The sequence below is a fragment of the Oryctolagus cuniculus genome, chromosome 12, assembly GCF_051225735.1.
Source record: "Oryctolagus cuniculus isolate XC-2025 breed Fujian yellow rabbit chromosome 12, ASM5122573v1, whole genome shotgun sequence".
NCBI lineage: Eukaryota > Metazoa > Chordata > Mammalia > Lagomorpha > Leporidae > Oryctolagus > Oryctolagus cuniculus.
In genome coordinates, this window is record NC_142878.1 from 114,414,213 (window position 1) to 114,428,363 (window position 14,151).

Sequence of the window (14,151 nt, forward strand, 5' to 3'; positions counted from 1 at the left end):
CTAATAATCTAATAAATTTTAATTGGCTAACACAAATGTGTTAGAGGAAGACCTTTTTTTTTTTTTAAATAGGGAACTCTATGCTGTCTGTCTTGATTTAACTCCTTGGTGACCATGAGAATTTTAATCTACAGGCTCTGGGAAGACACAAAACCCATGAAGTGTGGGATTGCTCTTGTCTTTTTTTTTTTTTTTTAATGCCTGTTTGTTGAAGGAGGTAACAGTAACCTTTGAATGACAGAGTGGCGGTTTTTGGAGGTAGAAGCACACAAGTGTCCAAGAAGCAGCATCTAAACAGGAGATGAAGTGATTTGCTCTTCACATTAGTTGGCAGGTGCATTCTTTTTCAGAAAGTGAAGATGATACAGAATCCAAGTTAGAGAGGGCTGTTTGTAGGGAGGGAGGTGTGGACAAAAAAATGAACTAAGGGTGAAGCCTTTCTAATAGTGTTCTCACAAGCATGCATCCAATAAAAGCAATTTGAAAGATGAAATTTAGCCATTCCTTAGCATTATATGTATGACAGTGTCATTAACCCTGTTATCATAAATGGCTATGATTTTTCAGGGTGCTGTATAATAGTTGTTTATACTCTAGGGAAAATGAGAAGACTTGGTATATGTACTTTAGAAAATAAAATATTGGCAATCTATTACAGATGATCATTTTTATTATAAAATTTTAAAATTTAAAAGCCAGGTTTCTGTCCACTGTGACTATTATGGACATGCATTGGTTGTTCAATAAGTATTTATTGAACTCAATAATAAACAATTGGACAGATGAGTAAAAGCCTATTGATGAATTTCTTGAGAAAGAATAAACCAAGGATTAGATTAAGATGGAGGAATAGAGGGAGCTTACTGTTGTAGAAGATAGTATGAAAAAAGTGGAGAGAGTACAGTCTCAAGGAAGAGTTAAGGAAAAAATGGCAGAGGAAACTCCACACGAATGAGGGACACTGTGGACCATGTGCAGAATGTGGACATGCACAACTCAGAAACCCAGCAGCCAAGAACCTCAGCAGCAGCTCAGGAAGTGAGACCAGACTGGAGCAACCCAAGCCACTGGTGATAAAGTTGCAGAAAGATCCTGGTGGGAATCCAGCTAGGAGCCCTAGGTAGGACAGTGTACCTGCTGTGTTTCTCTCTCCCTGACCACCCTGAAACTGGCATTTTGTAACAAGCTGATAGAGAGCAGGCATCATTTTGGACATATGTAATAGACGCACCAGTGTCTGTACACCCAGCAAACAGCAGAGCAGAGAAACTTGAATTTGGTGGGAAGAACTAATGGGGGGCTGGGTGCTCATCACTGTGGGAGGCTTGTGTGCTGGGACTGTGAGAACACTGATGCTGCATGGAGGGCTCAGGGTATGGCTGGGACTTTGGGCAGTCACTGTGGGAAGTTACATGTACTCAGGGCTCGCTGATTACCTGGTGAGGATCACTGCATATTGGTCTCCTACATAAGTGCCAGGGGTTAGAATATGTGTGGAATCCACTGCTGCTTTCCCAGGAGCATTAGCATAACTGGTTTGGAAGTAGAGCAGCCAGAATTCAAATCAGCACTCATATAGAATCCCAGTATTATAGGAGATGGCTCAACCCATTATTAAACAACAGCTCCCTCTCCTGTCTTCTGTGGTGAACTATTTCTAACATGCTCACTATTTTAGAGTTAAGGGTTGTTTTGGTGGCATCTTATGTATTGCATTATAAAATTTAATTTATCAGGTATATTTTTCCTTTTTCTTTTTTTTTTTTTGTTTTTGTTTTTGACAGGCAGAGTGGACAGTGAGAGAGAGAGACAGAGAGAAAGGTCTTCCTTTGCCGTTGGTTCACCCTCCAATGGCCGCCGCGGCCGGCGCGCTGTGGCAGGCGCACCGCGCTGATCCAATGGCAGGAGCCAAGAGCCAGGAGCCAGGTGCTTTTCCTGGTCTCCCATGGGGTGCAGGGCCCAAGCACCTGGGCCATCCTCCACTGCACTCCCTGGCCACAGCAGAGGGCTGGCCTGGAAGAGGGGCAACCGGGACAGAATCCGGCGCCCTGACCGGGACTAGAACCTGGTGTGCCGGCGCCGCTAGGCGGAGGATTAGCCTAGTGAGCCGTGGTGCCGGCCCCTTTTTCTTTTTTTAAAAAAGATTTATTTATTTACTTGAAAGTCAGAGTTACACAGAGCGAGGAGAGGCAGAGAAAGATAGGTCTTCCAACTGCTAATTCACTCCCCAGTTGGCTGCAATGGCCAGAACTGTGCCTATCCAAAGCCAGGAGCCAAGCATTTCCTCCGGATCTCCCATGAGGGTGCAGGGGCCCAAGGGTTTGGGCCATCTATTACTGTTTTCCCAGGCTATAGCAGAGAGCTGAATCAGAAGTTGAGTAACTGGTACTCAAACGGGTGCACATATGGGATGCTGGTACTCTAAGCAGTAGCTTTACCCACTATGCCACAGAGCTGGTCTCATAGTATATTTTTCAAGGATTTTTTTTTTTTTTTTGCTTTGACTTTCATTCTTTAAACAGCATTTTGAAAAGAAGTTTTTGGGGCCATGCTATGGCATAGTGGGTAAAGCTGTTGCCTGCAGTGCCAGCATTCCATATGGGTATGACTTTGAGTCCTGGCTGCTCCACTTCTGATCAAGCTCACTGTTATAGCCAGGGAAAGCAGTAGAAGATGGCCCACGTGCTTGGGTTCCTGCACCCACATGGGAAATCCAGAAGAATCTGTTGGCTCCTGACTTCAGATCAGCCCAACTCTGGTCATTGTGGCCATCTGGGGAGTGAACCAGCAGATGGACAATCTCTCTCTCTCTCTGCATCTGCCACTCTGTAATTCTGCCTTTCAAATAAATAAATAAGTCTTGAAGAAAAGAAGTTTTAGACTTTGATTAAGTGTAAATTATCCCTGTACTCAATTATAGATTTTAATTTTTTCTTGTATCTAGGAAATCTTTGCCTAACTTAAAGTAAAAAAAAAAATTCTTCTATGATTTTTTTTTCTGGAAGTATTGTAGTTTTCAGTACTACAGTTAGATCTGTGGCATATTTTCTTTTCAATTTTGTAAATAGAAGCTATTTTATTGGAAATTAGTATCTCATTGTGCTAATACCATGTGTTGAAAAGGCTACACTTTCTCCCCTGCACTGTGATAGTGCCTCTGTAGAAAACCTGCTCACCGTTTGTGTTTGGATCTTCTATGGAACCTCTTTTGTGTTCCATTCATCTGTCTGGCTTTCTGTATGACAACAGCACACTTTAGATTAGTATAAATTTATAACACTTAAAAATCATCCCTTTGATTTTATTATTTTTTCAGAGTTATTTTGGCTATCCTAGATTCTTTGCATTTTCATATGCACTTATATCAGCTTGTTACTTTAAAATTAACCAGGTTGCTAAATGAAAGATCTCTGTGAGTGAGATCCAAGCGGAAAGAACGGGCCATCAAAGGAGATACCTTTCTCTGAAGGGAGGAAAGAACTTCCACTTTGATTATGGCCTTATCCGAATAAAGTTGGAATTTGTGAACTCAAGAGGCTTCCATAGCCTCGGCAGCTTGAGATAAGAGCCTTGGGTGATTACTGACATCATAAATAAGACTGTCAATTGTTAAATCAACAATGGGAATCACTGTGCACCTGCTTTCCATGTAGGATCTCTGTCCTCAATGTGTTGTACTATGTGAATTAATGGTAAAACTACTACTCAAGCTGGCGCCATGGCTCACTGGGCTGATCCTCTGCCTGTGGCACCAGCACACTGGGTTCTAGTCCCAGTTGGGGTGCCAGTTCTGTCCCGGTTGCTCCTCTTCCAGTCCAGCTCTCTGCTGTGGCCTGGGAAGGCAGTGGAGGATGGCCCAAGTTCTTGGGCCCTGCACCCGCATGGGAGACCAGGAGGAAGCACCTGGCTCCTTGCTTTGGATTGGAGCAGTGCACTGGCTGTAATGCTCATTTGGGGGATGAACCAATGGAAGGAAGTCTTTTCTGTCTCTCTCACTGTCTAACTGCCTGGAAAACACAAGAAAAACCTTTGCCCATCATTATGAGGGGATCAGACCCCTTCCATTGTTGGGTGGTTGGGTCCCTCCATCAAACCAGAGGCAATTGGGTTGCACCTGTGAGAGGCCTCCAGTGTCTCACTGCTGGTGGCTCTCCATGGGGTGAGACCTGTAAGAATTTTACAGTGAAAGGAGCAAAGTTAATACACTCATAGTGGGGGTACCGTACTCTCCCCTCTGTTTTTTAAGCATAGTCTTAAGGTCCTGCATGGGAAGTTAGTGCAAAGTAACTCTGATGGTTAATTTAAGAATTCACACTTTTTTGTGTGCTATCAGTGATCACCCAAGGCTCTTGACATGAGCTGTCTAGGCTATGGAAGCCTTCTGAATCCACAAGCTCCATCAATATTTAGAGAAGGCTGTAAGCAAAGTGAAAGTTCTCCCTTTGAAGAGAGTACATCCTTCTTTGATGACCACTTCTTTCCACAGGACTCTCACCCAGGGAGACTCTCCATGTAGGCACACCTTTTTGCATAAGTGTCCTAACTTTCCATGCCTGAAATGCTCTTGTGGGCTTTTTAGCCAGACCAGAATGCCTTTAGGGATGACTCTGAGGTCATTGAGTGTTACTTAGAGCAATTGCCATTCTATGAGTCTGCTGTATGGACTGCTTCCCATGTTGAAGCATTTACTTCTCTTTAATTCTGGTAATTCTATCGATATGATCACTTTAACAATTGGTGCCTTCTATATGACCAACTTAAAACTTAATGCAATCAAATACAGTCACTTTTAACCTTAATCATATATATATATATATATATATGTTAAAACTTAAGATGTCACTTTCACCATCTAGCCCAAGGGGATGAGAGACATTTCTGGAGAATCTGAACTTATACTGAGGACTACACAGATCCTTTGTGTGGTTCTTTGGACAGAGCAGACAAATATTATACCCACTGGGGCTAGTACTCAGGCGCTGGTCTCCATTGAGGAGAAGAGCCCAACTGAGCAGAAGATGCTTCCCTTCTGATCAAAAAAAGGAGAAATAAGACATGCCAAAATTGGGTGTGTCACCTGAGGCACACCCTTAACCCTGGAGACTGAACAGAGCTCTCTGGCCACATCCACTACTAGCCTCCAGAGATTCAGAGAAAGCAGAAAGTCCACTTATCTACAGTCATAGTACAAAGATAAAATCTGCCACAGTGGAAAAAAAAATAAAAAAGAAAAAATCTTGCTGGTCTGGACAAGTGGTGGCAAATTCTTTCAATTTCTGTTTGTTATGAAAGGTCTTTATTTCACCTTCATTCACAAATGAGAGCTTTGCAGGGTATAATAATCTGGGATGACAGCTTTATTCTCTTCAGACTTGGACTAGATTTTGCCATTTTCTCTTAGTCTGCAGGGTTTCTGATGAGAAGTCTGCTGTGAGTCTAATTGGAGATCCTCTGAGAGTAATCTGATGTTTCTCTCTTACGCGTTTTAGAATCTTGTCTTTTTGTTTCACTGTGGCAGTTTGATTACAATGTGTCATGGCAAGGATGTTTTCTGACCATGTCTATTCAAAGTTCTGTGTGCTTCCTGTACTTGGATGTCTCTTTCTTTTTCCAAACCCAGGAAGTTTTCTGCTAGTATTTCACTAAAAATGCCTTCTAATCCTTTCTCTCTCACCATGCCTGCAGGAACTCCTAGAACCAGAATGTTGGTCTTATTTTTTTTTTTATAGTATCCTGTAGATTCCCAACAGTCTTTTTTAGATTTCTAATCTCCTGGTCTTGTGTTTGGTTTGACTGTATACTTTCCTGTATAACATATGATTTCCATATAACATATGATTTATAAAGGCTTTTCCACACTCATTAGATTCATAAGGTTTCTGCCCTGTGTGAATTGTTTTGATATGAGGTATAACTTATAGAAAAAGGCTTTTCCACAGTCATTACATTTATAAGGTTATTTCCCTGTGTGAATCCTCTGATGCATTTGGAGTTGGAACTTAAAATCAAGTTTTTCCGCAGTCATTACACTCATGAAGTTTCAACACTGTGTGTATTCTCTGGTGCATTATGAGGTTTGACTTTTGTCCAAAGGCTTTTCCAGTCATTACATTCATAAGGTTTCTGCCCTGTGTGAATTCTCTGATGCATGATGAAGGTTGACTTATGGCTAAATGCTTTTCACAGTTATTACGATCATGAGTTTTCTACCCTGTGTGAATTCTCTGCTGTGATATGAGGTTTGCCTTTTGGCCAAAGGCTTTTCCAAAATCATTACATTCATGAGGCTTCTTCCCTGTGGGAATTCTCTGATGTTTCCAAAGGATTGACTTTTATCCAGAGGCTTTCCCTTGGTCATTACATTCATGGGGTTTCTCCCCTGTGTGAATTTGCTGATGTTTCCTGAGATCTGACTTTCGTCCAAAGGCTTTTCCACAGTCATTACATTTATGAGGTTTCTCCCCTGTGTGAATTCTCTGGTGCATTATGAGGCTTGACTTTTGTCCAAAGGCTTTTCCACAGTAATTACATTCATGAGGTTTCTCCCCTGTGTGAATTCGCTGGTGTATTTTGAGGTCTGACTTTTGTCCAAAGGCTTTTCCACAGTCATTACATTTATGAGGTTTCTCCCCTGTGTGAATCCGTTGGTGCACGATGAGGTGTGACTTTTGTCCAAAGGCTTTTCCACAGTCATTACATTCATGAGGTTTCTGCCCTGTGTGAATTCGCTGGTGTATTTTGAGGCATAACTTTCGTCCAAAGGCTTTTCCACAGTCATTACATTTATGAGGTTTCTCCCCTGTGTGATTTTGCTGGTGCACGATGAGGTCTGACTTTTGTCCAAAGGCTTTTCCACAGTCATTACATTTATAAGGTTTCTCCCCTGTGTGAATTCGCTGGTGTAGGATGAGGACTGACTTTTGTCCAAAGGCTTTTCCACAGTCATTACATTTATAAGGTTTCTCCCCTGTGTGAATTCGCTGGTGTATGATGAGGTCTGCCTTTCGTCCAAAGGCTTTTCCACAGTCATTACATTCATGAGGTTTCTCCCCTGTGTGAATTCGCTGGTGTATTTTGAGGCATGACTTTCGTCCAAAGGCTTTTCCACAGTCATTACATTTATGAGGTTTCTCCCCTGTGTGAATCTGTTGGTGCACAATGAGGTGTGACTTTCGTCCAAAGGCTTTTCCACAGTCATTACATTCATGAGGTTTCTCCCCTGTGTGAATTCTCTGGTGTTTGATGAGGTCTGATTTCCATAGAAAGCCTTTTCCACAATGAAGGCATTTATAAAGTTTCTCTCCTGTGTGAATTCGCTGATGGTTTATGAGGTGTGACTTTCGTCCAAAGGCTTTTCCACAGTCACTACATTCATGAGGTTTCTCCCCGGTGTGAATTTGTTGGCATTTCCTGAGGACTGACTTTTGTCCAAAGGCTTTTTCACAGTCATTACATTCAGAAGGTGAATTAAAACTGAGTGATTTTCCACAAGGTTTACATGTGTAAAGTTTTTCCCTTGTATTTAGTCTCTGGTTTATTGTAAGATGTGACTGGTGAATGACAGGTTCAACATACATAATGTACTTATAAAATTTCTTTCTTGTGTGAGTTTGTTGATGCATATTGAGGCTAGAATTTCCATAGATAGCCTTTTCTATTTGAGTTGCTTTTCCAAAAGTGACAGTTGATTTATTACAGTTTTCTGCCATATGAACCCTCTCAGATTTACAGAACATCTTTCTTGTGAAGACTTTTGCTTGTCCAGTGGGTCCAAATGGCTGCTTCGTGATGTGAATCTTGTCATGCTGACCAAGAGGCTCACAGAACTGGAGAGGTTTTCCAGGTATCTTAGTGTTATCAAATTTCTCTTCACCCTGTAGTTGATCAGGCCCACTGGGGGGATACACAGTGTGACATTTATTGCATTCCTCAGGCTTCAATCCTGAATAGATTCCCTTTTGAATAATCAGTGTTGGAATATGGCTTGAATTTAAACTAAGTGTTTTTCTTAATTCAACTCTCTTGAGAGCTGATGTCTTCTTATTTTTCATAAAATCCTGATTCAGATTGTTGTCCTGACTTTCCTGGTTGATCCTAATCAGGTCATCCGTTTTCATGCCCACTGAAATGAGAAAAAAGCAATCATGTCACTGAATCACATGTAACTGTTTCTCCTGGCATACTCATGTAAAGGCAATGAAGTTACTTGTTATCCAAGTGGCATAAGATTTTCACAAAATCAGTATGAAGTACTTATTTGTGACCATTATATGGTTTTTCTCCTTAATACATTAATATACCATGAGGTTTCCCAATGTTCAAACATGATCCTTTTTACTATGGGAATTTGTCAAGGATGGTAGAATGACATTTGTGCTATGATGTGTGGGATGCCTGCATCTCAAAACAGTGTCAGTTTGAGCCCTGGCTACTCTGCTTTCAGTACAGCTCTCTGCCTATGTAAACTGGAAGGAAGCAGATAATGGTTCATGTGCCTGGGAACCTGTGAGAAACCAGGGAAGACTAGAGGGATTCTAGAGTTTTGGCTTCAGACTAGTTAGACCTAAGTGTTGCAGGCATCTGGGAAGTGAGCTAATAGAGGACCTCTTTCTCTCTCTTCTCTCACTATCACTCTGCCTTTCACAAAGATGAAATATCTATAAAATATTTTAAAGAATGGAAAAGTATTTAATAAAAATATTCACCCACTGCCTAGCAACCATTTTTTCCCTGTCCTTTTTCTCCAGTTTATTTTTATAAAAATTGTGTGCTTTTTGCTTCTCTGATATCTCCACCATAAACATGAAAAAGTTTTACTGATCATTTACTTGCAGGTGGAGAAGAGTGAAATGTGCCTGTACTTTAAGCAGGACAACATTTAAGGAGTAGGATTTGAATCTATGAGTGTCTCATGCTCAGTCTTCCTAGGTAAACATCATTTGTGGGATTTTTCAAATGAAAAACTACTTTGTCTCTACTCTATGACAGCTTCCCTAAATTCCTAAGGACACCCAACACCTTCAGCTTCTCAGAAGTACAACAGGTACAGAAAATTCCCAATATACCACTTTAGTTAAACACTCCCAATCAGTTTGAAGAATTTGTTTCTGAGCCGGCGCCGTGGCTCAATAGGCTAATCCTCCACCTTGCGGCGCCGGCACACCGGGTTCTAGTCCCGGTTGGGGCGCCGGATTCTGTCCCGGTTGCCCCTCTTCCAGGCCAGCTCTCTGCTATGGCCAGGGAGTGCAGTGGAGGATGGCCCAGGTGCTTGGGTCCTGCACCCCATGGGAGACCAGGAAAAGCACCTGGCTCCTGGCTCCTGCCAGGATCAGCGCGGTGCGCCGGCTGCAGCGGCGGCCATTGGAGGGTGAACCAGCGGCAAAGGAAGACCTTTCTCTCTGTCTCTCTCTCACTGTCCACTCTGCCTGTCAAAAAAAAAAAAAAAAAAAAAAAAGAATTTGTTTCTGCAAACTGGGATGTGCTCATCTTCTTTGAAAAGTGTTTTCTAGCTCATTCTGAAATCATCAGTGCTGGTTACCTCCTCTCAATTCTTTCTAGAAGCATTCCTGTGTGATAATTTGAATTTCTGGAGGCTTTTGATCAGTTGCCTCCTATTTTCACTGAAAGCTCCATTTCCTATGCTTTTCTTATCTTTTTATTTGCTTATTTTTCAATGATACTGAAAAATAAGAGAGAAATCATACTTCAAACTCCACCCTTAAAGAAATCTGAGCCACCCAACATAAACCCACAAGGCTACTTGACCTTGGGTCTCAAAATCTCATTACTTTCTTGGTGAGTCTAGGATCACTTCTTTTCATGTTTTTTATAAGTTCATGCTTAGTTTAGGATTTCTTTTTTTCAAAGAATTATTTTATTTATTTGAAAGCTAAAATTATATAGAGAGATAGAAACAGAGAGAAGTCTTCCATCTGCTGGTTCACTCCCCATATGGGCACAACCAGTGCTGGGCCAAGATGAAGTTAGGAGCCAGGAGTGTCTTTCTTGTCTCCCACATGGGTACAGGGGGCCAAAGACTTGGGCCAACCTCTGCTCTTTTCTCAGGTGCATTAGCAGAGAGCTGGATTAGAAGAGGACTAGCTGGGACTTGAACTGGCACCCATATGCAATGCTAGTGTTGCAGGCTGGAGCTTTAACACACTGCATCATAGTATCATTCCTAGCTTCATAATTTCTGATGTCACAGCACAGAGGCTTACTCATGACCATCTTTTATTTTTAAAGATTTATTTGAAATTCAGAGTTACACAGAGAGGAGAGGCAAAGAGAGAGTAAGGTCTTGATCCAATGGTTCACTCCCCAATTGGCCACAACGGCCAGAACTGTGCTGATCTGAAGCCAGGAGCCAAGAACTTCTTCTGGGTCTCCCTCGGGTGCAGGGGTCCAAGGACTTGGAACATCTTCTACTGCTTTCCCAGGCCATAGCTGAGAGCTGGATCAGAAGTGGAACAACTGGTGCCCATATGGGATGCTGGTGCTTCAGGCTAGGGTGTTAATTCACTATGCCACAGCACCAGAAACATGATCATCTTTTAGCATTTACTTATTTACTTACTTGAGAGTCAGAGAGACAGAATGAGAGATAAAGACAGACTGAAACAGAGGTTTGCCAACTGTAGGCTCACTTCTCAAATGTTTCCAACAGACTATAATTTTCTTATTTATTTGAGAGGCACAGAGTTAAAAAAAGAAAAAGACTAAGAGAGAGCTCACATTTATTGATGCAGTCCTGAGCAAGTTCTATGCCTGGGCAAAATCATGAGTGGGAACTCAATCTGAGCAATGAGTTACAAATAAGTTTCCAGGGGCCGGCATTGTGGTATAGCAGGTAAAGCCACCACCTGCAGTGCCAACACCACTTATGGGCACCAGTTTAAGTCCTAGCTGCTCCACTTCTGATCCAGCACTCTGCTATGGCCTGAGAAAGCAGTAGAAGATGGCCCAAGTCCTTGGACCCCTGTATCCATGTGGGAGACCTGGAAGAAGCTCCTGGCTCCTAGCTTCAGATCAGTACAGCTCCAGCCATGGCAGCCAATTGGGAAGTGAACCAGTGGATGGAAGATGGGAAGACCTCTCTCTCTTTCTCTCTCTGCCTCTCCTCCTTCTCACGCTCTGACTTTCAAATAAATAAATCTTAAAAAAAAAAAAATAACAGAAACAGGCCAGCGTGGCAGCTCAATAGGCTAATCCTCTGTCTGTGGCACCAGCACACCAGGTTCTAGTCCTGGTCGTGGTGCCGGATTTTGTCCAGGTTGCCCCTCTTCCAGGCCAGCTCTCTGCTGTGGCCCAGGAGTGCAGTGGAGGATGGCCCAGGTCCTTGGGCCCTACACCTGCATGGCAGACCAGGAGAAGCACCTGGCTCCTGGCTTTGGATCAGCGTGGTGTGCCAGCCACAGCACACCGGCCATGGTGGCCATTGAAGGGTGAACAAATGGCAAAAGGAAGACCTTTCTCTTTGTCTCTCTCTCTCACTGTCCACTCTGCCTGTCAAAAAAAAAAAAAAAAAACCAGAAAAATTAATCTTAAAAAAATAAGTTTCTTTATGTTGCCTAATTAACATGCATAGAAGGAACTAATAAGTGCATGAAGGAAAAGGTATGAAAGTATAGAGAAGGACAAGTTAGAATTTGGGGAATGTATCAAACCTAAATAAAAGCCTTAGTAACATCAGAAAATGACTGGATTTTTATTTTTAATCAAAGAACATCTTCACTAAGAACAAAAGTTAGAAAGATATTGGTATCTCTAAATGCCTGTGTCTGATGCACAAAACCAGCTGTCATCAGGAGTAAGGCTTGAGAAAAATTCATGGAAAGAACACCAGTCAACATCTGCACACTTTCTGCCTTGGCCTCCCTGTCTCTTATGTGCAGACTGACCTGGAAGGCTCTCATTCAAGCATTCATCCACCATCCATGGCTCTGCTCCTTGCTCCAACTTGAAGATTAAGTCAGGTTTGGTAATGCAGTGCCCTATTAATGGAAACAAAGTAAGACTTTGTGAAATCACTATCTTGGGTTATTTAAAGGACTACAGCTTGGTTCAGGAGCTATGCAACAAATGTTCCAATTTGAATCTTTTGTTAGGTGGTAGATGTTCAGATTATTCATGGACTCAAATTCTAATCCTGCCCAATATTAAACATTATAAACTGTTCCCTTATTTATCAAATAGCAAGAAAATGTTATCACTGGGCATGTGAAGGGTGTCACTCACCCAAGGAGAACAGACTGCTGTAGGTCTCCAGCATCACATCTCTGTACAGAATTTTCTGAGCATTGTTCATTTTCTGCCATTCCTCCCATGTAAAGTACACAGCCACATCTTCAAATGCTGTCATCACCTATAATAATACACTTCCAGTCAACATATTAACTCCATCACAAAATAAACACTGACAGTTGTGTATGGTTATGAAGGAAAAAAGGAAGGATATGGTGTCACATTAGACTTGTTGAGTGTTTAGAAAGCCACACAGAACATTCAACAGAGTCAAACCCATGATCTACTGGCTGTGAGAAATGCCCAAGCTAGAGGGAAACAGGAGGTTCAAATCACAAAGGCCACATCTGTCAAGGGGAATTGCACAGCAGGCTAGAAGAGGGGCAATACTGACTCTTGAATGAGCAATGTTAAGGAGAAGTATGTAGAAGCATCGAGAAAAAAAGACAAGAAACCATCAGTGAAATTACGATGGGAATGAACAGAAAACAATTTCCAGGAAAACACCATGCATATCATTTCCAATATGTCAGAGAAAAAATATATTAAAAGACAGGGCAGACATTTAGCTTAGTGTTGTTTATGATGCCACCTCAGAGTGTCTATGATTTCCAATGCCAGCTCTAGTTTCTAGCTCCCAGATAATGCAAACCTGGGGAAGCAATGGTGATGTCACCAATGAAGGAGGCATAGATTCCATTCCTCAATCCTGGCTTCAGTCCTACCCCACCTATTTGGTATGGTTATCTAGGAAGTGAATTAATGTGTCAAAGCTCTCTCTCAGTCCATCAACTTTTTTCTCTATCAAGCTAATAAATAATTTTAAGTAAGAAAATACAGGTAAGACAAAGAATACAAATTAGCTTTTGCCCTTGTCTATGATTATTCTACTGATAAACAATTGAAATAACATTATACCGGCTGGCGCCGCAGCTCAATAGGCTAATCCTCCACCTAGTGGTGTGGCACACTGGGTTCTAGTCCCGGTTGGGGCACCGGATTCTGTCCTGGTTGCCCCTCTTCCAGTCCAGCTCTCTGCTATGGCCCGGGAGTGCAGTGGAGGATGGCCCAAGTGCTTGGGCCCTGCACCCCCTGGGAGACCAAGAGAAGCACCTGGCTCCTGGCTTCAGATCAGCACAGTGCACCAGTCGCAGCGCGCCAGCCGTGGCGGCCATTGGAGGGTGAACCAATGGCAAAAAAAAAAAAAAAAAAAAGGAAAACCTTTCTCTCTGTCTCTCTCACTGTCCACTCTGCCTGTAAAAAAAAAAAAAAAATAAAGAAATAAAGAAATAACATTATATCTAATTAAAGTGAAAGCAATGGAAATACTTGCCCAAAACATTCAAATGATAAACATTTGAAATAACATTATACATAATTAAAGTGAAAGCAATAGAATTATTTGCCCAAAAAGAGAACCTGGGAATGTCTGCAGTACAATCTGCATTTGTGACTCACTGAGAAAAATGCTTAGAGATTTATTTCAGAACCTGCAATAGTCACCAGAATTGTGATCCAGCAGGCTAAGCCTCCACCATCAATGCTGGCATCCCATGTAAACAGAGGACTTGAGTCCTTGCTGCTCCACTTCCAATCTAGTTCCCTGCTAATCTGATTGAAAGAGCAGTGAAAATGGCTTGAGTATTTGGATCCTTCCACCAGTGTGGGAGACCCATGGAGTCCCAGGCTCCTGGCTTTGGCCTGGCCCAGTCCCAGCCATTGTGGGCATTTGGGGAATGAAACAGTAGATAGAAGATATCTCCTTTTGTCTCCCTGTCTCTCCCAATCTCTGCAAGTCCACTTTTCAAATAAATAAAGATTTATTTATTTATTTGAAAGTCAGAGTTACACAGAGAGAGGAGAGGCAGAGAGAGAGAGGTCTTCCATCTGCTGGTTCAGTCCCCAATT

The 14,151-nt window shown here is 42.2% G+C and overlaps 1 protein-coding gene across 3 annotated transcripts in view; it reads right to left on the reverse strand.

Annotated features, from left to right (window-relative positions):
- Positions 1–652: 652 nt before the first annotated feature.
- The window catches only part of LOC138844775 (uncharacterized), a 49,074-nt gene continuing 35,575 nt past the window's right edge, over positions 653–14,151 (reverse strand). For all 3 annotated transcript variants that reach the window (XM_070054804.2, XM_070054803.2, XM_089309578.1), the window contains 3 exons: positions 12,238–12,364; positions 11,901–11,993; positions 653–8,122 (listed from right to left, as the gene is read on the reverse strand). In XM_070054804.2, coding sequence (XP_069910905.1) covers positions 6,333–8,122; positions 11,901–11,993; positions 12,238–12,361 — 2,007 coding nt within the window. In that variant the 5' untranslated portion in view covers positions 12,362–12,364 and the 3' untranslated portion in view covers positions 653–6,332. The remainder of the gene's footprint in view (positions 8,123–11,900; positions 11,994–12,237; positions 12,365–14,151) is intronic.